Source organism: Marmota monax, unplaced genomic scaffold (genome assembly GCF_021218885.2).
Source record: "Marmota monax isolate L192 unplaced genomic scaffold, Marmota_monax_Labrador192_F-V1.1 WCK01_AAM20220418_F8-fsc00275, whole genome shotgun sequence".
Lineage (NCBI taxonomy): Eukaryota > Metazoa > Chordata > Mammalia > Rodentia > Sciuridae > Marmota > Marmota monax.
In genome coordinates, this window is record NW_026691942.1 from 1 (window position 1) to 24,189 (window position 24,189).

General features: G+C 47.5%; 2 protein-coding genes across 8 annotated transcripts in view; both read left to right on the forward strand.

Annotated features, from left to right (window-relative positions):
* Positions 1-533: 533 nt before the first annotated feature.
* Positions 534-17,818, forward strand: Ube3c (ubiquitin protein ligase E3C; the record flags this gene model as incomplete). Its single annotated transcript, XM_058572886.1, is given in 8 exon segments — positions 534-687; positions 1,045-1,265; positions 2,217-2,368; positions 4,619-4,806; positions 9,352-9,438; positions 13,102-13,259; positions 13,402-13,634; positions 17,564-17,818. Coding segments are annotated over 8 exon segments (1,433 nt in total), but the record flags the coding sequence as incomplete, so codon positions are not given.
* A 216-nt stretch (positions 17,819-18,034) lies between these two features.
* Positions 18,035-24,189, forward strand: part of Dnajb6 (DnaJ heat shock protein family (Hsp40) member B6) — a 61,587-nt gene continuing 55,432 nt past the window's right edge. For 5 of the 7 annotated variants that reach the window (XM_058573197.1, XM_046422878.2, XM_058574022.1 and 2 more), the window contains exon 1: positions 18,048-18,179. The gene's annotated coding sequence lies outside the window, so the exon portion shown is untranslated. Of the gene's footprint in view, positions 18,180-19,054; positions 19,125-24,189 lie in introns of all 7 variants that reach the window. The other 2 variants (XM_058573451.1, XM_058574353.1) reach the window with 2 other exon arrangements.

Genomic DNA, 24,189 nt, shown 5'->3' on the forward strand with positions numbered 1-24,189 from the left:
ACACATTCACACAGTGTCCTTAGCTTTTGAGGATATACTGAAATAACCCTGTCTTAGATTTGCCTCTACATGAGTGGATACAGATGCAATGAGACATAAGGGTATAGATGGCTGGCATTGACGCTGTTGGTACCGAGTGGTGGGTGCCGAGGCTTACGTGCCATTTGGATGACTTCCATATTTGTTTCAAGTTTTCCTTAGTGAAATGTTAGAGAAGAATTTACTTAAATTTGGACTTGTAGAGATTTATAAAAGGAACTTAAAAGTTGAGAAATGTTGTGGGGCATTGGTGCATGCCTGTAATCTCTGCCACTCAGGAGGCTAAGGTAGGAGAATTGTGAGTTTAAGGCCAGCCTCAGCAACTTAGTGACACACTGTCTCAAAATAATGTGGCTCAGTGGTAGAGCACTTGGCTAGCATGTGCAAGGGCTTGGGTTCCACCCCTAGTACTGTCCAAAAAATAGATTAATAAAAGTTTTCCTCAATATAAAAAAAAAGTACTCGATTTTAAATGTTTTTTTCCTTTCTTTTAGGGTATTATAGGTCTCTCTATTTGTTGATCAACAGCAAGCTTCCATCAAGTATTGAATATTCTGATTTATCTCGAGTTCCTATAGCAAAAATTTTGCTGGAGAATGTCCTAAAACCGTTGCACTTTACCTACAGCTCCTGCCCAGAAGGTGCAAGGTGGGTGAGAGGGGGTGGTGGAGGGGCGTCTGGCTGTCAGGCGTCTCTATGGGATGCTGCTGTGCATACAGACTTGAATCAGTGTGGCTGAGTTCACGGGAACAGCACTAGTGTGCTGTGTCGTCCTGCAGCCTCACAGGATTCTGGAATTCTGGTGGCCTGGTTATTTTCAGCTTCCCGGTACTGTCAGGATGTGGCCGTCACCTGACTAGGGAGGCTGTGGATCAGGCTGACTTCAGGTTGGTCACCTGGATCGGTCGAGGAAGTAGCTGTCTGTTAGAGGAATGTTCAGTTAATTGACTGTCCCTTGGTGAGTAACGTGCTCTGGTGTCACAAAGCTCTCCTTTTCCTTTTCAGGCAGCAAGTTTTCTCAGCCTTCACAGAGGAGTTTCTGGCAGCACCTTTTACAGATCAGATTTTCCGCTTCATCATCCCGGCCTTAGCAGATGTACAGACCGCTTTCCCTTACGAGCCCTTTCTGAATGCACTGTTGTTACTAGAGAGTAGATGTTCAAAAAGGAGCCGTGGAGCACCGTGGCTTTTCTATTTTGTTTTAACTGTTGGCGAAAATTACTTGGGTATGAAACACAAGATACATTTTACCTGAACTCCTACGTAGGTAGCATGAGCAGATGAGCCGGGAGAAGGCTGCGCTGTGGCAAGTGTCACGTGGTAAAGATGGCTTCCTGGGTGGGGCCTGAGCAGGGCGCTTTGCCTTGTCCCTGGGCTGGTCTCCAGGCACAAAGGGAAGGCTGCTCTTCCGGCCTGTGTTCTCTGAGGCTCGTGGGTTTTTCTGGTGTGCCCATTCTGGAATCAGAAGGCTTGCCTCTGGGAGCGTTAACTCCTGTATGTGTGCACGGTTAGAACCGAGGGACCTAGGGAAGACGAAGCTGGTTTCCCGCTCACCCTAGCTGCCTCTGGGTGGCCTGTGATCACTTCAGTTCTGGCCTGTCTCCCTGGAGGTAGGGACAGACCCCCACAGCTTGAGGACTCAGACCCGCCAGCCTGCCCGCCTTCACACACTTTGTGCACATGGTAGTTGTCACCCATCTTCTGAACAACCCACAAAAATTGGATTCCCTCAGTCCCTCCTTAGGTTTGATAATTTGTAAGCAGCTCACAGAACTCAGGGCAGCATTTCTGATGGCTACCAGTCTGTTACAAAGGACATAGATGGACAGCCAGAAGCAGAGACTCATTGGGCAAGGGACTTAGGAGGGCACACCGCCTCGAACGCTCCCTGGTACCTGTGGGTGGGAGGGCAGGCTGTCGAGGCCCCCTCGCCCCCATCACCTCATCAGCATGAGTTCAGGCTGCATCCTCGGGATTCCCTAGGGACCCTCTTTGCTTTCAGGACACCTAAGAGTTTTGGTTGTTCTGGGACAAGGACCAAATCTACTTCATAGCAAAGCACAGTTGGAATTTTAAACACTCAGTTCAAGCTGAAATGCTTCCTCGGGTAGGAGGAGGTCATACCTGTTCCCTTCCGTGGGTGGCACTAACTAAAGCTGTGGTGCTTGTTTCACCAGGGGTGCTCTCTGAGGAGGGCCTGCTGGTGTATCTGCACGTGCTCCAGACTTTCCTCTCCCAGTTACCTGCCTCTCCTGCCGGCGCCAGCTCCCAGGACTCCACCAGCGACTCTGAGGACGAGAGCGAGGAGGCCGACAAGCCCACCAGCCCCGTAAGCCCACACCAGGCCCTGAGATGCACCAGGAGCCTTTCTGGCTCCCTGACCCCGGGGCCCTTCCTCGCACCCACCACCCTGCGTGGTTTTCTCTGTGTGTGTGAGGGGGTGACGTGGCGGTATGTAGCTTGGTCTTGGCTAAGTCAGGTCATTTGTGTATTAATTATTGCTCATGAAGCATTTCCTGCAGTGAGATTGTTGAGCCCAAGGTGAACTCTCCTTCCTGTCCTGTGAGCACTGCTGGGCGTGGAAGGCGTGTCAGGACTCACTTTGGAATCCATGGTCACATCTTTAAGCTCCCCTTCCTCCTTTCTCCCTGGTGTTAGGGAGTGAGCCCAGGGCTCTGCCGCTGAACTTAGTACCCCAGCCCCCTTTGTTCTGTTTTACTGCAAGTAATACAAGGCATTATGATCACATGGACACCCATGAAATTGTGTTTGCTTAGATATAAACCTGATGCTGACCATTTTTTCCTCCTACATGAAAAGGCTTGAGGTGTGGCTGTGACAGGCTGCTGGGTTTTGTTTTCCATCTGGAGTCTCGTACTGATAGTGCTCACTTGAGAGTGGCCTGGTGGTCTAGGTGGAAGAAAACTTCAGTGTCTGTTGACGTGAGGGTGGGTCAGTACTGTCCTTTACCAGACAGCTTCTTCAGCCGGAGGGGAAGAGCAGCACAGGGTCACTGCCAGGGTCACGGCTGGTTGAGGGCTCCTACAAAGAAGTGAAACTGAGTTTTTTGGTGGGTGCTGATAATGTCTCATCTGTCAAGACTCAGAACTGTGCACCAAAATATGGATTCTGTTGTAGAGTCAACTAAAGAATGAGGTCTGTAGATAGAATATAGGTAAAATTTTTGGTTTTAGAACAAAGTAAAATTTTTAAGTTGCCTTCCACAGAATCTATGAAAATGAGATTTATGTAAACTACTGCCAGTATGGCAAAGAGGGCATAGGCTGTGTTAGCTAGGGAGGCGGCAGACACTTCCTCCTCTGCTGGACGTTGCCACAGGGAAACTCTGTGGAGACCCCTAAGCAGAGGGAACCACAGGCCCGCTGGCTGAGGTTGTGCAGCCTACACTCGACAGTGAGGTTGTTGGTGAGTGTTTTTTTCTTGTTAAGTCTGTGGAAAAGCTACTATACTTTACTTTTCCTCTTTTTTAATACGTAAGGTTTCAGGGCCTGTTGATCACATGGCTTTGTGCTCTGTCTGATCCTCTTCATTTTTCCCCTGCCTGGTCTTGTCCCTTCTCTCCTGTCCGCCTTGGAATGGAGGACTAGTGGCCCACGTGGGAGCTAAGAGTCCTCCTTTTGTTTTTAGCCAGGTCTGCTACATCCTTTTCGCCTGTGGCCTGATTTGGTTGTCTGAGGTTCTTAGTGGTCAGTTTGCCCTGAATAAACTTCCTTGTCCTTAGGATTCTGTGTAATCTGTTTACTTACATGTACAATTGATTTTAAAATTCTACACTCCAGAACAGCGGTGCCCACGTGTATGGTCTGACATTCATGTTGCTCCTTAAAGACTCAGGTTGACAGGTGGAGTTTCAGCTTTTACTCTGAAGCAGTGTTCAGTTGGCGCTGTTAAGTTTGGCCGAATATTGAAAGTGATAAGACAAGCTAGCGCTGATGTTTCCAGCTGTGGGCAGGAGGAGGAACCTTTGGAGTGCCTTACCCATAGGAGCTGCATGCACAGCCCAGGGCTTCTCTCAGCAAACCATTAAAATGGTGAAGACTAAATTTACCACGAACGCCCTTTGATTTAAAAAAAAAAAAAAATTGATACTTTTACTTATTTTGCTTAAAATAATCTCTGATAATTTAAAATGGAAATGCCCTCAGAAAGTAGTATGGATATACCATGTTTGCTGTCTCGGTACAACTCACTCTACAATGTATGAAATGAATTTTTCATAAAATGTAAATACTAAGCCAGGTGTGGTGGTACATGCCTGTCATCCCAGTGACTCAAGAGACTAAGGCAGGAGCATTGCAATTTTGAGGCCAGTGGTTAAGCACCCTGGCTTAATACCCTGTGCCCCACACTGCCCAAAAAAGTAAATACTGAAGAAGGTCATATTGGCAGGCAAAAACTGAATGTGACCGTTTTGTGTCATCCACTGTATAAAACTGGCGTGAGCAGTGACCTAGAGAGGCTGCCTGTAATGTTCCCCATTTTCTCCTGGAAAGCGTTGATGTTGGGGGCAGGCGAGTCCTAGCAGTGCCCTCCACTCAGCAGGACTTGTGTGTTTCAGGAGGACGGCAGAGTCTCTGCCCCATACATCACCGAGGAATGTCTAAAGAAGCTGGACACGAAGCAGCAGACCAGTGCCCTGCTGAACCTGGTGTGGAGGGACTCGGCCAGCGAGGAGGTCTTCACCCGGATGGCCTCCATCTGCCACACGCTGATGGTGCAGCACCGCATGATGGTGCCCAAAGTCAGGCAGGTCTCCCTGGGGTCCATGTGCAGAGCCAAGCATGCCCTGGCCGGGGCGCAGGTCCCCATCAGTTCAGCTGTGTAGAAAATGGAATTTTTTTTTTTTTTAAACCAACTAATGCTGTTGGCATCTTTCCTGGCCCCATACATGCTGCCTCAGCAGGTCAGGTCATGTCTGATTCTGTAACACCTGCAAATGAGAGTGTAGACCAGGCTACCTGTCTTGAAAGTTGGACGCAGACCTTTGTGACAGCCAGTATGTGAACATTTCTTCTTGGGCTGTTTTCATAACACCCGGTTTATCAGGTTGCCCTTGGCAGTTTACTCTAGTAGGTAAATGTTTGTTTTACAAGGCTCTGAGATAAACTTTTGGTTGGGACTAAAACAGATGCCCAACTTTTTTGTGAGGTGGTTCATTTGAACTTAGATGGTCTCAATGGTGGTCCTAAGCTGTTTCTTCCCACTTGGAGTGACAGTGGCTGGTTGGATATCTGAGAAACAGCTGGGTGTAGTGCAGAGCAGAAGCAGCTGTTGTGCTGATGTCGCACAGGCAGGCTGCAGAAAGCACCACCTGTCAGTGGGACCTGTGCAGATTCCTGTCCCCCCATGGAGTTCTGTCTCTGCAAAATATCACCCTGTCACACACACAGAGCGCAGCATTCTCTGGCAAGGGCCAAGAGAAAGGTGAACCAGCTATCAGAGTGGCCTGGTGAGCATTCCCTGACTCTCTGCTGCCCACTGCAGTGGGAGAGGCAGGGCACTGTGAACTGTGACCAGGTCATCCTTAGGCTCTGTACAGGCAATTGCTGCAGAGCTGGGGGTGACCTAAGCCAGGGCCTCCTTGCTCTCATGTGCCACAGAGCCTGCTGCTTTGGGTAGTGGCCACTAGTTGACTCTGCACTGCCCTGGACTGAGTGCCCCAGTGAACTGCTTAGGGTGCTGAGTAGGTGGAGCCCCTTTTGTACAGACTGGACCTCATGGGCACAGCACCTATCTCTTCCAGGAAACCAGTATTGAGAGTGTTTCCAGAGCTCATGAAATAGCACATAGCCTTGCTTTAACTTTTGTAGATTTTAACTCCTTTCAGATTTGATTTTTTTTTTAAGTATTTAAAAGATGATTGACATATCCCAAGCTGATAACTCATCCTCAACTCCTGTCTGGCTAATATCAGTTCATCGTCTTTTTAGAGCTTGGATTTGCAGTTTTAATTTCTGTTTTACATTGATTGTTAGTGTAAAAGATTGTAGAGTCCCATTTAGACTGGTATGCAAAGATTTCCAAGACAGATGTGTGCATGAAAAAGGAAGATTAAGAGATCAGTACTCATAATTACCTCCTTTTTGTGTAAAAAAGAGGGAAAGGGTAAGAATATCTGATTGTATTTGTTTAGAGAAACGTACGGAGTGGGCACTAATGAGCATGTGTGTGGAGGTCTTTACAGCCCTACTGTCTCTGTGCTGCTTGAATCTGGGTGAAATAGAGTAAGTTGCTAGCTGCTGTTTTCACTTGTTTTTTGAGGTGCTGGGGATGGAACCTGGAGCTTGTGTTGAGCCACATCCCCAGTCCTAGCTTCTTTATTTGAGAGGACATTGCATGTCTTGTTATTGGACTTGTGAGTCTGAGGAAAATCTGGATTTAAAGTTATTTTTTCCTTGTACTGGGAGGGCAGTGCTTGGCAAGCATGCAGGAGGCCCTGGGTTCAGTCCCCACACTGCAAAAAATATATTACTGCTTAAAAATGTGAATAGATCCTAGATGGTTCCCTTGTGGGATGGGTCCAGGAGGGCACTGTCCAAACTCCCCCAGGTCTAATGGCAGCAGGGGTTTTCAGGCAGGGACCTGCGGCAGCCTGTCTGAAAGTGCCCACTCGGGGGCTGTAGCCCGTGTGCCTCCTGTGACGTTCTGTGGGCCAGTGGGCAGGTGCGCCACTCTGAGCTGAGCAGGGCCTCAGTGGCCTCATGGGCGGGCTTGGCGTGGCGTTCTACATTCTTTTTTTTTTTTTTTAATATATATGTTTTTTAGTTGTTGGCAGACCTTTATTTTTATTTATTTTTATGTGGTACTGAGAATCAAACCTAATGCCTCACATATGCCTCATAAGTGCCCCAGCACTGAGCCCCAGCCCCAGCCCCAGCCCCACATGCGACATTCTTCATCCTTCCTCTCTTGGCCCTTCCACCCGCTTCCTCCGCAGATGCTCCTCTCCTGCCTTCTCTTTCACTCCTGGGTTTCTTTTGTGGTCTCCTTCATGGGTTCTCTCTCTGTCTCAGTGTTTTGAAAGCTTTGCTTCTTTTTCCTTTACTTTTTGGGCCTTTTTCTTTCAGTTGATTTTCCAGGTGATCTCTTTCACATAACAGCTTCACCTGAGTTAGGTCGACTCTCCGGGTTCTCTTTAGCCTGCTGACACCTTGGTGCTCCAGCTTCATGGAGAGGTAGAGGGAGGGACCTGTTCCCATACACCCACACACCTCCCTGAGGCCCTCCATCCGTCCTATGCTGGCGAATGTCCCCGTCATTCATGGTGCTGTCTGTGCCCAGTCCTGGAGCCGCAGTGCCTTGCACATGGGTTAAGCACATGCAAGGACCCTGCAGCATGCCTGGAGCAGGCCCATCCTCTCAGGAAGTCCCTGGGCCACGCTGTCCTGGGGAGTGGACTTAGACTTTCTTCCAGCAGTGTCCTGCCTGCCTTCTGTCTCCACAATGTGTCTGCTTCAGGTGTTGCCACACTAGATTTTTGGAAGCAAAGCCACCTTGCTTAAACCTCACGGTGACTCCCTTTGCTTTCAGAAACACTTCCTATTCCTTGGACTGTGGATTTTTAGCAGAGCCTTTCATACCAGATATTTGGAGTCACCTCTGACTTGACCTGTGGCTCAGGCTGCTTTTCCCAGCCTTGCTTGATCTCTTGGTTTTCGATCACCCGTCCCACTTCTCCTACCCTCTCCTTCTGCACCCACGGGTGTCTGCACCATAACTCTGCCCCTCGTCCTGGTCTGTCCTGGAAGAGATGGGCTGGCATGTTCTTCTAGGCCTGACTGTTTGCTCTAGCAACAGGTCTAAAAGCTTTGAAACCGAGTATTAAAGGTATTGTTTGAGGGGCCAGGACAGTTGGCACCATAATTTGCCTATAGTTCTTATATAAATACATCATATCAAGGCATCCCAGATCAATTGTGTATGTTTGATTCTTCCCCCCCCCCCCCCCCGCCAACAAAAACTAGTAGAATGAGCCAGCGTAGGAGCACCCGGTGCTGCTAATCACACTTTGGAGCTGTGTGCCCTGCACGGGGCTGTGTGTGCCCAGCACAGTGGATGTGCAGCAACAGCAAATGGTCTTTCGCTCTTGGTTTACAAGTTCATGGTTTTTTGTTTTTTGTTTTTTTTAATTTGTTTTACATAGTTGTACAAGTTCATGTTTCATGCTTTAATAATGTAGGATAAAATGATTATTAATAACTTGAATGGACAAAAATAGATTTCTTTCATTGTATATGCAGAATTAAATATTATATATTGATAATGTGATTTATAAAAAAATTTATAATGATTTTAAAGATGTACTGGAGAAAGAAATAAATTTATTTCTTTGCCTATGATTTCATGGTTGCTTTTGTTAGTATTTTCAGTATAATGAATGGATTTAATCAACTATTGATCATGTTAAAATTTGCATTCTTTCGTGAAGGTCAAATAAAACTAACGAGTATTTTATTTTATTTGTACTGGGGATTGAACCCAGAGGTTCAATCCCACTGAGCCACCTCCACAGCCCTTGTTAGTTGTTATTTTGAGAGAGGGTCTTGCTAAGTTGCTTAGGTTCTCACTAAATTGTTGAGGCTGATGTCACACTTGTGATCCTCCTGTCTCAGCCTCCTGAGTTGCTGGGATTACAGGCGAGCCACACGTAGCCAACATTCCTTCCTAAAAATCATATTTTCCTACCTGGGTCTTACTGTGAATTCATCTTACACATGTTGAGATTTTTTTTGACCCTTGCATTAAAAAAAAAAAAAAAAGTTCATAGGAGATATTTTCTGATGATGCCGCTATAACTAGAACATGTCTCCTATCACAGTGCAGCACTCAGCCCAGAGCCAGTTCAGAGTCCAGCTCTGCCCATTCTTCAGAGTTCTCCAGTCTCTAATTGGTGTGATAGAGGAAATGCTGTTCAAAACTTCTTAGTTTTAAAATGTCTTTTTACATAGAAATGATTTTTGAGATGTTAAACTTATTTTTTTGTGTTTGTTTCAGGACAGTGACTTCAGTCGGTCATTAGGTAGAGATTCTAAGTGCATACCATTAGTGTCCCTGTGAGCAGGAGACCATGTCACAGCATGTTGGGGGAGCAGCCTCAGCCTGTGTGGGTGCCTCAGGCTGCCCCGCCGGTGGCTCTGCACCAGGGTCATGTCAGACGGGAGCTCGCTGTGAGGTCACTGTGGCTGTGTTCTTAATTGGGCCTTGTCTTCAAGTACAGCTTTGCTTTATAGGAAGTGCATTGAGCGATGACTTGACTGCTTCTCTTTGTCCCCCACTCCCGCTTCTTTTCAGGCTTCTCTACAGTTTGGCCTTCAATGCCAGGTTTCTGCGGCACCTTTGGGTCCTCATCTCTTCCATGACAACACGGATGATCACAGGGTATGTACTGCATCTGCTCACCTGTGGGCCTCCTGCTGTGGCCCCCATGCCTGACACAGTGCGGCAGGAGGGCTTTTGGAAGTGCTCGGCTTTGTTTTAGAGGAAAAATTCTGAATGGTCTTAATTTCACACACACCAAAATTAGTGCCTTGTTTTACAGTTATTTTTATGCATTATTAAGAGTAGCTCAGTTGATAGAATGGAAGGAAGAGTTGGTTTTTCATATACACGAGAGGTTGGTGGGTTGGGGTGAGGGTCTGGGATTTCTGCACTCCACTCCTCTGCAGTCCAGTTTGGTCTGTAGCATGTCGGGTGGTGTGCAGCAAGACCCTGTGCTGAGATGTGTGCCTTTCAGTCAGTCCCTGTCAGCCCCTGAATGATTGGAACTGGGATTTGGTCATCTGCATGAACTGTGCTTCCTAACAAAGGGGATCGTCACTGTGGACAGCATCACTGTCCTGCTTTGCCTTTATTTAATCTTAAGCATCTGTGAGGAAAAGAGAGGGTTTGTTTTGTTCTTGTGTTTTTCTTCTTCATTGGTTGGCTTTAGTTTTTGGTCTCTGGGATTGAACCCAGGGGTGCTTTACCCCTGAACTACATCCCCACCCTTTTTACTTTTTATTTTGAGACAGGGTGTGTGATCCTCCTGCCTCAGTCCTCCCAGTTGCCGAGATCACAGATGTGCACCACAGTGCCTGGCAGTAGGGAGTTTTTAGTGGTGACCCCGCGTCTGCTGAAAACTCAAGAAGGTGGAGTGGTTTATCTTAAGTCAACCTTGAGAGTACCCACAGACAAATGAGAGCCACAGAGGATACCCTGATGTCTAGAATATTTCTGTCTGAAATAGGAGGCTTTGAATATGTGCCATTGTGCTGTGGTACCAGGCACATTTCAGCCACTCCTGCCTGTGTCAGCCCTGAGAGCCTGGGTTTTCATGAGTGACCGGTTTACTTAGGGCCGAAGGAGACTGGGGATTGTTAGGACAGGAAATTATCATTTCCCAGTGAGTATCCCCGCTTAGCAACAGAGACACCACCAAGGACTGCCTGACTTGTTTATGGCATTTGTCTCTTGGTGAGGAAATGGAGTCCTTGTGTATGAAAGACAATTGAGATATTGTTAATTATATTAAATTAATAATATTTTATAAGGTGATAAAGTTATATGGGTTTTTGAAAACAATATTTCTAAAAAGGCAGTTGAGAACTTCTTTTATTCAATTTATTCACACAAAGTCCTCTTAAGAACTGTCCTGTATATTGATATCTTCCAATTACATATGTTTCATATTTGCTGTCAAGAATAAAAATTTAAATGAAATACATAAATTTTTTGAATGTGTGGCACTGGGGATTGAACCCAGAGTCGCTGTGTCACTGAGGCACATCCCCAGCCCTTCTTATTTTTTTATTTTGAGAGAGGTCTCTAAGTTGCTAGGCTGGCCCCACACTTGTGATCCTCCTGCCTCTGCCTCCTGGGTCCTTGGGATTACAGGCATGCGCCACCGCACCTGGCTGAAGTACACAATGTTTTTAAGAGTGGCACTGAATTTAATTTGAAAATAGTTTTGCAACCAGACTTGCACAGCAGAGTCCTGAGGGAATGTGTTGAGAGCTCTGAGACTTGGGCCTGAGATCCTTCTGCCCTGCAGCTGGGCTAGCTAGGAACAGCCAGTGTGTCTAGCTACTTGTCCCAGTGAGCAACCATTTCAGCGCATCAGACATTTTTGCAAGTGATATTTTTATTCGCATACTTCACCTTAAATACTTGCTGTTGGAGTTGGACCCCGGGTGTCCTCCTTGTCAGGTTTCAGGAACTCACAGCCAGCTGGCTGCCCTTTTCTGGTGGGCATCCCTCTACCGGAGCCTAACACCTAGGTGCTCTGCCCCATGTGCTCAGCATGTGCAGATAGGCCAGCTATCTTGAGTAGTGCTCAAGATTCTAGGCGCATGTCCACTTGGTAGGCAGCTTATGTAGAAGGCAGGAAACTATTTAAGGTGCTGCTGGGTCCCCACAGATAGTGTGCAAACCTTCATTCTGAGGGTAGAAACAGGGGGCAGTAATTCAACCAACTTCCCCAAGTTATGAATCAGTGTCTTTTCCATTTCTATAAATCATGGACTTTTAATCTGCTCATAAGTCTTCTGAGATGGACCCTGTGTCAGAGAGATTTGAGTCTGTGTTTACAGCAGGAAGCATGGTCAGCAGAGGACCCAAACACTGTTGTTTCATTGTTCCCCAGCTGCAGGTCCCCAGCGCACACGGGCCCTCTTTACCAGTCCTGTTTTCTGTTGCTCCAGTCAGAAGGACCCATTCCTCTTGCGTCCTCATGGGCTAAAGAGAACAAGGGAGTGCTGGTTGATCCCCAGGGGTTCACATGATCCACATGGTGTCCCTAGAGCATGGTTCTTGAGCCGTGCACACAGGACTCTGAGCAGGACTGAGTGAAGTGGGCCCAGCACTGCTTAGACTCAGGAAACTGCCCGCCTGGCTGCTGTACTCCCCTAAATAGCATGTTCTCCTAAGTAGTATCAGTTATTTTTGTGGTTTTTCATTAAGTGGCCAGGGAACTAAAAGGTACTGACCATTATTTTTACAAATACCACCTAAACGTAGGACATTAAATTCTTCTGCTTGTCAGCAAATTTTTTGCTGAACGCCACTGTGTGGGTAGTGCTGCACAAGGCATGGTGGGGAGTCCTTCTGGAGGTGTGAGGGCCGGGCTGGGGACAAAGCCAGGGTTGTACAGTTAAGTCAGCCTTCTGCCTTCCCTTTGACTGTAAGGTACGATTGCCGTTCTCTGTCCCCACCGCGTTTTATTTTGGATGGATGGCTTTCCTTCCTTAACTCACGGATTGACTGATTATCCTGCCCAGCGTCAGTGCCTGGCCTGGTATGTCTGCCGTGTTCGGGCGTGCAGAATGGCAGCTGGCCCTGTGGACCTGGTCCTGGCGGATCTCGCCATGTCAGGGAGGCGTGAGGGTGGTGCCATGTAGGTTTGCTAAGCCAGGCGAATGGGACTGCGAGGAGACATGGAACTGTTACTAAATGCCCACCAGTTGAAGAACTGGACTTGCAGAGGGGCAGGGAGCAGACTCCCGCTGAAAGATGTGGACTCACTGAACAGGTCAGAGCTCTTCAGAGTGGTAGAGACCCTGCCTTCCCTAAAGGCTGCCCCACCACTGTGCCACCTCAGTGCTTGCTTGGCTCAGAGGGGGCCAGCAGGAGAGGAGTGGGGCTGGCCAGTGCACGGGGCACTGAAATGAGCCAGCCGAAAGCAGAAACTGCGTGTGGAGCTGTTTGGAAAGTTCCGGTAGTCGGGAGCTCCGTGAGTCTCTGGGACCTCTGCTGACTGCCAGGTGGAGAGGAGGCCGTGGTGTTCCTCGTAGGAGGGAAGTCCGCATCGCCCTCCCAGCGCCCTCTCCAGGGCCTCGGCCTTGGGCTGAGTGCCCACTGGCAGGAAGAGCAGTCCTGGGGGGAAGCCAGGTCTGTACCCCTGACTGGCCTGTGTTGCCCCAGTGACTCTGCCTTGCCTTCAAGTCATTTTATTGTTAATGTCACTGTAGTTTTCATTTGTCTAATATCATTTCCTAATTAGACCCCAAACTAAACCTGATTTTGAAATAACTGGATAGCTCTTTTCCTCCCTGTCTCCACCCCAAGATCGATGGTGCCGCTGTTCCAGGTGATATCCAGGGGCTCTCCCATGTCCTTCGAGGACTCGGGCCGCATCATCCCGCTCTTTTACCTCTTCAGCTCCCTCTTCAGCCACTCACTGATTTCCACCCACGATAATGAGTTCTTTGGCGACCCCATAGAAGGTGAGCGTTCTGAGGAGCTCCTTGGCTGCTGCCCAGAGGCTGTCGGTCTTCACAGAGAGTGGGCAGCTTCCAAGCCTTCGCAGTGTGCATGCCATGTTGAGAGAGGGGAAAGGGGGCTGATTGGAAACGGGGGTGTTTGCAGTTGTAGGGCAGAGGCGGTCGTCCATGATGCCCTTCACGCTGGAGGAGCTGGTCGCCCTGTCCCGCTGCCTGCGCGACGCTTGCCTGGGCATCATCAAGCTGGCCTACCCGGAAACAAAGCCCGAGGTGCGGGAGGAGTACGTCACCGCCTTTCAGAGCATAGGCGTCACCACCAGCGCTGAGATGCAGCAATGTATACAGATGGAGCAGAAGCGTTGGATTCAGTTGTTTAAGGTATTCCATGTACGGGCAGGTGTCGTTTCCTGGGGCTAAATAAGCCTAGATTTGGTTTTGGCCTGATTGATTTCAGAATAATAGAAATACAGGTTTGTTTCAAGCATGTTTTTTAATTTACAAAACTTTTTAAGAAAAGTTACCTTTATTTTTGCATTTGCCTCATTTTAATACCTTGTTTTTGATATTGTCACATGCATCTTGTAAATTGTCAAAGGACTTTCTTTGATAAGGTATAAATGATTAAAGTTTTCTCTTTTTTGTACCAAGGATCAAACCCAGGGACACTTAACCACGGAGCCATGTCCCCCAGCTGTTTTATGTAGAGGCAGGGCCTTGCTGAGTTGCTTAGGGCCTTGCTGAGTTGCTGAGGCTGGCCTCAAACTTAGGATTCTCTGCCTCATGCCTCCCAAATCTCTGGGATGATAGGTGTGTGCCACTTTGCCTGGATAAATGTTTTCCTTTTTATTTTTCACTAATAGATCTCAAACAGCTTTTACAGTTTTTCATCTTTTTAAAGGCAGAGTAACAAAGGTAGGATTGGTCACTCATTTTTAATGCTAGGCGCATATGAATTATGCTAAGATGTGTCGTTCTCACACGCAGAAAGTGGGGGGATGTTCCTTTGCTGGGTGCTGGCTGGGAACCAACACCACTGGGAGTGTCACTGCTGTGGGGCGGAGAGGGAGGGTGCTGCCTCATCAGCAGCAAACGTCAGCAGCAAAGGTCAGCTGAAACTGCTCATTAACGGAGGGCGGGCAGACGTGGTGCACTTCCCAAATTGAGTGCTGGATTTACAGCTCCTCTCCCACCAGCGACCCCGCGCCCGGCAGCGCTCAGGCAGAGCCATCGACTGTCCCTTCAGGTCTTTTATCACTGCTTTTGTCAAGCTATCTATTTAATTGAAAGAAGTTAATTGAATGAAAATGATCAACTAAGCTTGTATTAATACTGCTAATGGAACTTTCTTCTTGGCCATGTTTGGAGGAATATGTCAAGCTAGACTTTAGGAAAGGCACATTAATGCTTGCACTTAACCTGATGGGCTAATTAAGGAATGCTTATTCATCCTACAAGTCCAAGAGTCTCTCTGCAGCCCATTCTGCCTGATTTTACAACACATTTCACTTAGGAGCATGAGCATTAGCAGCAGTGAAAGTAACTGATAATGTTTTGATTGCGTGAATACAGGGCTAATGCATCATTGAATTCATAATTTGAACAGATGGGTGTGATGCATGTTTGCACACTTTATTTTAATTACTTATCTCTGTCTCTAAGTAGATGTTGAAGTTCACATGTTGAGCCCTTAATAAATCCTTTCTTAAAAGATTGACGGTTATGTGATTTTTCCAAGTTAAAAATACGCTCTCACCTATTCAGGACTTATAATTGTTGTGGGAGCTTTATCTGAATAAGAGCGTTATGGTGGCATATGTATTTTCCTTTTAGGTTTTAATTAAACTCTGGGATCTTTGCTGGAAACGCTTTCCCTCACGTGGGAGACCAGACTCCGTGCTTGTGCCAGATGATTCCGTTGTTTTACAGCACCTCTGGAGAGTGTCATAATTTCCTATGACAGGCTTGTCTTTCAGGACATAGAAATCTCTGTATTTAATAATGCTATAGTAGTTATTTTCTACGCTGGCCCTATTTTGTTTTGTTCAAGCATTTAATTAAAATTTTGTTGCAGTGACTTACTGCCACTTCGTTAATCATTGAAGATTTTAAGAATTAGTGAAAGGATCACTGGTTTTTTGGTTTTGTTTGGTGCTGGTACCAAATGCAGGGCCTGTGCATGGTGGGCTAGCACTCTACCACTAGCTATACCCCCAGTCCTGAAAGTTCACCGTTTTGGGCATCCAGTTGCTTTAGAATTGAAATCATTATCACCAAGACCTCTTGGGCTAAGAATAGGATTAAAATAGGATTTAAAGGATTCCTCGTTTTTTTGATGGAAAATCCCACCCCAAATCATTTTATACTTCCTGCTGTTAAGCCATTCCTTAAAAATGATAAAAATCAAGGCATAATCCATAATCAAGCTATTAGGTTTTCTAAAAAAAACAAAAAAAACAAAAAATGACCTTTATTATGAAGTACTCAGCAGCACTTGCCCCAGAGTGGGTCCTCGTTCTAGGCAGTGTTCCAGGCTCTGCCTCTGCCCATGCGCTTCCTACAGTGATTCTGTATAGAAGAACACTCATCCCCCTGGATAGCGGCGCACAGCTGGCAGTTGGTAGAGTCAGCTGCTCTTCCACATTTGCCCTCTGAAAACCAAAATGTAAATTTTACCAGCACTTTTTAGGTATTATAGAGCCCAATCCAAATTGGAGTGTCCAAGGTAGAACCAAGTAACAAGGTGAGCACGCTTGGCCAGCGACTTGCGGCCTGCCCCTGACTTTGACAGAACTGCAGATGAGGCCTGACCCTTGCGCACCAACCATTTTCATTTTTCAGCTGGTGATGGTCCTCCCGAACTAATTTGTGTGAGAGGCTCTGGAGACTGGTCACAGAACATAGAATTTTAAGTGGATAGAGTCATCTTTCTTTGTCACTAGAAGAATTGAGGTCAGTTTCTAAGCCCTGAATTGACACTGCTAAAACAGTTTATGCATTTATCAGATTTATAAACTCCTCTTGAAGTGTCATTTATAGCTGTGATCACCTTAGCACTGGAGTAGATGGAGCTGTGCTGGCCGCGTTCGTGGGTGCCCCTGCGTGCAGGAGGCTCTACCCAGCACTGTGGCCCAAAGATGAGTCCTCACCCTCCCTCTCCATGCTGGTCTGCTGGTAGAGCACTGTGGTGTCCGTGATTCTCACTTCCTTGGTGTGGTCCGTTTGCATTTTTCTGGGGTTTTGTTTTTGTTTTTAACTTTTTTTGTGTTAGGGGGGTGGTTACCAGGGATTGAACTCAGGAGCACTCCACCACTGAACCACATCCCCAGCCCTATTTTGTATTTTATTTAGAGACGGTGTCTCACTGAGTTGTTTAGTACCTCACTTTTGCTGAGGCTGGCTTTGAACTCGTGATCCTCCTGCCTCAGCCTCCTAAGCCCCTGGGATTATAGGTGTGCATCATCACACACAGCTTTTTAAAAACTTTTTTAATACAGGAAAAAATTAAAGCAACAGCAGTATACTAACTACATTCCCAGCCTGCTGCTATTAACACTCACTGTTGAAGAGAAGGGGCAGAGCCTTCTACCATACTTTGCTCTTGAAGAGCTGGACCACATCCTCCCCTGTCTTGGAAGGCTGGTTTGTTGATTTTTATTTTGGAGGTGGGTGGGTTACTGGAGATTGAACTCAGGGGCACTCGACCACTGAGGCACATCCCCAGCCCTATTTTCTATTTTATTTAGAGGCCTCAGCTTCAGAGTTGCTGGGATCATGGGCATGCGCCACCATGTCTGGAAACCCAGAGAAAGTCTGAAGAACAAACCATTGGCAGACAGGGGGATCCCAAGTTTGAGGTCGGCCTCTGCAATCTAGAGAAATCCTCAGCAATTCAGAGAGACCTGTCTCTTTTTGTAGGTGCTGGGGATGGCACCAAGACCCTTCTGCATTCCAGGCAAGCAGTCCACCACAGAGCTGTATCTCCTTTCTCAAGGAAAAAAAAAAAAAAAGCCATGGGGATAGGGCATTTCAATATTAATTTCGTCCTAAATCCAGGCTGGCCCACAGAACAATAGAAAAATACCTACTGGGTTTGGTCTACCTTTTGGTGCAAGGATTAAGGCAGAGGAACTTCACTGTCATGCGTGGGAAACCGGCCCGGGAAATTCCGGCCCCAGCACTGGGGGTTGGAACCCGAGCGCTCTACCCCAGCCACATTCCCAGCCCCCTCCGTGCGCTTGAGTGTGCCAGAGGGTACACCCCGGGGCACTGTCACTGAGCCTCACCCCCAGCCCTCTTTCTTTTTTCAGACAGGGTCTCCCGAAGTAGCTGAAGCTGGCCTCGCACTTGCACCCCTCTGCCTCCGGGGTCTCCCGCGAGGCCGTGCTGCGTTGCGCGACAAGCTCCCGGCCAGTCGCCCGGGCGGGCCTGCAGCCCCACGTCCCAGCCCAGCGGGGCTGGGGTCACAGACGCACGCGGCCCGGCTTCCCCATGCATTTCCAGCCGGGGCCCTCGGGTCGGCTTCGTCAGTTCCAGGCGAACGGATCTAAGAAGCGAACCAAGGGTGCCGGCTAACCAGCACCGGCGCGGGACACTCGTCAAGTGCACGAGGCAGGAAGAGAGCGCCGCGGACAAGGGGCAGGAACGACCCCACCACGCGCGGCGACCCCCCGCAAAGCGCCGCACGGCCCGCGCGGTTGCGGAACCTTCGCGAAGGCAGGGCGGTGCGGGGCGCCTGCGCGTGCGCGGCGTCACGGCCGGGCGGAAGTCGACGTCGTTGCGCCGCCGCCGCGTGACGTACTTCCTGTTTGTTGTTGGAGAAAGGAGAGAAAGGAAAGCGCGAGGAGCCGCTGCGTCGCCACCAGCGCAGCCGTGCCGCACCGTGAGCACCCGTCCGTCCGCCCCGTCCCGCCCGCCGCGTCCTCGGTGAGCCGCGTCCGGCTGGCGGGCCAGCGTCTGGGTCTCGGTGGTGGCCGTGGCTGGGTCTGGGGTCTGGGTCAGGGTTTGGGCCGGGTTCGAGGCCGGGGTCTGGTTTGGGGTCGGAGCCGTTTCGGGCCCCGGGCTGGGGCCGGCGCCTGGGTCTCGGCCTTGCTTTTGGCCGGGGTCGGGGTCTGGGTCGGGTCGGGTTTGGGGTGCGGCTGGGTTCAGAGCCGCGGCCTGAGCTTCCGGCTCTGCACCGGGTCGTGGGTTTGAACCGGGCGCGGGGCTGGGGCCGGGCTTTGACCGGGTGAGGGTCCCGTGAGGGTCTAGGCGGAGGTCCGAGTCCGGTTCCGGGGCTCGGGTTGCGCTTGGTTCGGGCCAGTGCCGCACGCTGCCGCGGAGAGTTGGTTGAGCTGGGCCGTCCGCGCGGGGCGCCGGGGTCGGCGGAGCTCGGGGCCCGGAGTCCGCGGCCTGCACCCCGCGCAGGCAGGCTCGGCGGGCAGCCGGCCGGAGCGCAAGGCGGTTTCCACAGCTCCGGGCGGTGGGGAGCCGGCCCGGCGCCGGCCGCTCCTGGGACCGCTGGAGTTTATGTAACTAAGTTTATGTAACTAAGTTTGCGCTCCTGCGCGTCCGCGTCGGCCGGGAAGCGCGGCCGGCGGCCTCCGGATGTCCGGGGAGTGAGCTTGCGGCGGGCTGCTTGGCACCGGTGTGGCCTGGGACGGGACCGGCTGGGGACGCAGAACCGCGTCTCCCCGGGAGGCCTCGGGCTGCAGCCCAGCGGAGTAGGCCCAGCAGCGCCCTGGGCATTTTCGACGTTTTACTTCAGGGGTTTGCTTTAAATTTTTGTTACTAAAATACTTTATTTTTACTTCCGGTTCTAGGGCCTGGAACCCAGGGTCTCGCGTCTGCTGGACCAGCGCTCTGCCACTGAGCCACACCCCCAGCCCAGCGGTAAAATATTTTAAAGCAACTGATTTAGTAGAAAAGTTAGACTAAGCGACCGTCTCCTCATAGCCCCCCAAGAAAAAAGGAAAGGCAAACTGTAATCTAAATGTTTCAACTTTCATAGCTACTTGTTCCTTGAGGTTGATTTCGTTTTTCTAATCTTTCGTATCGCCATGAATTAGTGGTGTTTAAAAGGAATTGTATACTTTCCCCCTAGTCCTGTCTCTTGTACTTTCGGGGACATTTGCTCCAGCTTGTGTTTTTATTTCCACCACGGGAGGGAACCAGGAGCTCCAGAGGGGTTAGGGCTGCCTTTTGTGTTTATATACACTGATGAGCTGCGTTTTTTTCCATTATGAATGATAATATAAAATTTGGAGAATGAGTTACCTTTTTTTTGGTGTAGTTTGTAGGTGTGGGTGACATGACATGAAGTGGGACAAAAAAAGCGTTGAGAGGTGGGTTTTTTAATTTTTGGGGGGGCGGCAGTGGTGATTGAACTCAGGGGCTACATCCTCAACCCTATTTTGTATTTTATTTAGAGACAGGGTATCACTGAGTTTGCTAAGCAAGCTTTGCCTCCCCAGCCGCTGGGGAGAGGTGAGTTTTTGAAGTTGGTATTGTGGTATGGTGGAAGATTTAAAAAAAGATTTGGGCGAGTTCAGAACTCGTTGAAACATCAGTTTCCAGACTTATTTTGTAATAGATAACGAAGTGTCCAGATTCAAGAGGTATGCTGGCTGCAGGATGGACTTAACTGGAGTTCTGGGTGCAGAGCATTGTTTCATACAGTGAAGACTATATGAATATGGGATTACTATGTGTTGTAATACCTACAACTAAGAGGCCTGGATTAGTTTTTCCTTTTGAGCAATCCCATTATTTTAAGTGGTAGAACCAAGGGTATAATCATTTTCTCTTGTGCTCTTGTTTTGGGACAGTTTCAAGCACATAGGCAATTGTACCCATAACAACCACCAACAACTTTTTGTGGTTTTGGGGATCAAACCCAGGGCCTCATGAATGCCAGGCAAGTGCTCCACTAACTACTGAGCTGCATCCCCAGCCTTTTTCATTTTTTGAGCCAGGGTTACACTAAGTTGCTTAGGCCTTGATAAGTTGCTGAGGCTGGCCTTAAATTTGGGATTCTCCTGCCTCAGCTTCCCAGGGTTGGTTGCTGAGATTGCAGTTCTAGGAGACTTTTTTTGGCCTCTGCTTTTTTTTTTTTTCCCCTAGATTTATATGTGGTGCTGAGAATCAAACCCAGTGCCTCACACATGACAGGCAGGTGCACTGTGGCTGAGTCACAGCCCCATTAAGTTCTTTTTATTTGAGACAGGGTCTCACTAAGTTGCACAGGCTGACTTTGAACTTAGATCCTCCTGCCTCAGCCTCTCAACTCCTTGGATTATAGGCATGAACCACCACTCCTGGTTTATCTTTCACATTTAAAAAAAAATTTTTTTTTTCTTTTTAGTCGGACACAATACCTTTATTTTTATGTGGTGCTGAGGATCCAACCCAGGGCCTCGCATGTGCTAGGCAAGCACTCTACCGCTGAGCTACAACCCCAGCCCCTATCTTTCACAGTTTTAAAGAAGGCACTTTAAAACACTTCTAACTGGAGTCTAACTGGTATGACACATGTACCACTTTCCACTTTACTGTTAATCTGATAAGGTTACCTTCTATGTTTAGTGTTTACAGATGAAGAAACTTTTAAGCCATTTCTGATGTCTGTCAATAAGGAGTAAGTGAACATAGTCAGCTTTCATATTTGATGTTTTGACATGATTTTAAAAAAGAACTTTTTTAGAGAGTTGGGTGTGGTGGTACCTGCATTTAATTCCAGCTGGGAGGCTGAGGCAGGAGGATCACAAGTTCAATGCCAGCCTCAGCAGTTTAAGGCCCTATGCAACTTGGTGAGACCCTGTCTCAAAATAAAGGGCTGAGGATGTGACTCAGTGGTTAAGTGAGTTTGGGTCAATCCCTGGTAATAAAAACAAGCTAAACCAAACTTTTTTTTGGTTTAAGTCTCCTACTTCACTGGAAATGATTCTGTGTTGAAAATTTGGTGTGAATTCTTCCAGGACACCATCTAGTGGTAAAGGGCTGGTAGCTGCAAGCCCCTTAGTGAGTAGGATGGATCAGTGGCAAAATTGAACCAATGCTGATTTCAGAGGGAACTTGACCCTAAACTGAGATTGAGAAGAAAAGTGAAACTGGTCAAACGAAGGTAATAAAATGATGATGTAGGAATGGAAAGACAAGGGTCAAGCTACCTGGAGAGAGTGACACTGGGTAGGTCAGCCAGTAAGATTGGACATTTGCTTTGTTTTTGGTACTGGGGATTGAATCCTGGGGTGCTTTATTACTGAGCTACAATTCCCAGCCTTTTTTGAAATAAGGTTTCCCTAAATAGCTGAGGTTGGCCAGGATCTTGTGATTCTCCTGCTTCAGCCTCCCAGAAATCCTTGGGAGTATAGATGTATGCCACTGCACATACTTTATTGTATAGGAGATTGAATCCAGGGGCTCATATCCATTGAGCCTACATCTCCAACTCTTTTATTTTTTTATTTTAAAACAGGTTCTTGCTAAGTTACTGAGGCTGGCTTCAAACTTGGGATCCACTTGCTCCAGCCTCCCCAGTAGTTGGGATTACAGGTTGGCATCACAGTGCCTGGCTTCATGTTTTTATTATATTACTGATGAGGTATTTGTCAAACTTAATATTTAGCTCCTTTCATGTTAGTATTCTACTTAAGAAATAAATTTCAAAAATTTTTTAAGGTTTGGAAAATTGAGTTTTGGTAAATATTAAAAGGATTTAGGAGTTCTGGGTGCACAGCATTGTTTCATACAGTGAAGACTATATGAATATGGGATTACTATGTGTTGTAATACCTACAACTAAGAGGCCTGGATTAGTTTTTCCCTTTGAGCAATCCCATTATTTTAAGTGGTAGAACCAAGGGTTCATGGTGGCATGCCTGTAATCTCAGCAATTACAGGCTGAGGCAGGAGTATCACAAGTTCAAAGGCTGCCTCACCAATTTGGTGAGGCCCTGTCTGGGGAAAAAGGGGAGGGTTTGGGTAGGGACTAGGGATGTAGATCAGTGGTAAAGCGCCCCTGGGCTCAATCCCTGGTACCAAAAAAGAAAAGTATTTGGATTCCTAAGGCTCATATGTAGTACCTATCAAAGAGGAGACAGGTTCGGTTTATTTATACTGCTCTTGTGTATTGCAGAAGCTGTACTTTATTTGGCTATAGCTTGGTTTTCTCTGAAAATTGTTACCTTACCTAAAATTCATAAGGACTTTTTTGCCATTCTGAATAAACAAGAGTGACTATTATTCTGGCTGCCAGACCCTTGAGCTATCTGCATATTAAAGCACTCAAGGCATTTTAGGAATCTTCAGCTGCAGTTGAAAATTTTTTTTTGTCTTTTGAGGGGAGGAGTAATTTCCTCACACAGTATGATTTTGACCCCTGTAAAACTGTTTTTGCCACCACAAGCATGTGAAAAGTCTGTTAAAATTTATGTTGTCCATACTCGCACACATTTTGTCTTGGTATGTGCACCAATAATTCTTTTTTTTTTCTAAAGAATTTTTTTTAGTTGTAGATGGACACAATATCTTTATTTATTCATTTTCTTATGTGGTGCTGAGGATCGAACCCAGTGCCTCACATGTACAAGGCAAGCACTCTACCACTGAGCCACAACCCCAGCCCAGTGCACCAATAATTCTTACTTCCTTGTGTCACTTTGGCTTGATCCTCCGGGCTAGGCCTTGAATCTGAAGGCCTTTATTTGTACCTAGACAGAAATGTCCAGAGTGCTCAGGAGATGACTTGAGTTGGTCACACCCGTAAGTGTGTAACAGATGATGACTGCTGTTTAAAAGAACAACCTTTGACCTGGAGTCATGGCAAAAGCTTCCTGTGTGTGTCTCAGGAACATATTGGGGCATTCAGGATACAGGTGGAATGCATTAGTAGATCTGTGATGAGGAGTGCTGATGATTTACTACTGTGGCTTCCTCCCCCCCTTTTCTTACCTGTGTGTTATATTCTGGGAATTCAAAAGATGATGAAATGACATTTAGGAAAGGTGTCCAGATTTATGACCTTTTCATTTAAAATTCCCTACTTCTGTTCCATTAAGCAAATTTTCCTGCACTAAATTTGTTTGATGCCACAACATGAATTGAATTCCTCTGAAAATAAATATTTAAATTACCCATTTATAGGCTAGTAGAAGAAATAAGCATATTAATTTGTTATGTCCTATTCTTGTGCTGGGGATTGAACCCAGGGGTGCTTAACCACTGAGTCACATCCTGAGCTTTTTATTACTTTGAAACAGGGTCTTTCCTTGTTTCCCAGGCTGGCCTGAACTAGGAATCCTTCTGCCTCAGGTCCCCCTTTCAAGCTGGGATCACAGGTTCTGCCAGTGGAGCCTGGCCCTACTAGAACATTGAGGCAGGAAGATCACATGTTCAAGGCCAGCTTGAGCAACATAGCAAGGCCCTGTATAAAATAAAAAGGGCTGGGGGCATGTGCAAGGCTTGTGTTTTATCCCCAGCATGGCAAAAAACGAACAAAACCCCACAAAAATTAGCAATAAGACTTAAAAATGTAACTTTTGGGGGGGCGGGTGCTGGTAGTGGTGTTGAGGATTGACTCAGTGCTTTACCACTGAGCTTCATTACATTCCTAGCTCTTATTTAGAGACAGGATCTTCCTATTGCTGAGGCTAGCTTCGAACTTGGGATCCTCCTGCCTCAGTCTCTAGAGCTGTTGGGATTACAAGTGTAATCACCCATCTGAGGTAAATGTAATTATAGTGATTTAGCTCACCTGTAGAGTAATTGTGGAGGGTAGTTAATTCAACTTTTGGGAGCTGAATTACTGCTTGGGGATTGAGGAAATAGCGTATAAAGCAAAACAACAGTAGGGGAATAGGTATCCTCTAGTCTTCTCTCCTAGAAAGATGATCTTTGTGATGTGAGGTATACCTAGTCCTAATATCTACGGGTCTTAGTCCCAATACTTACAAGTTTA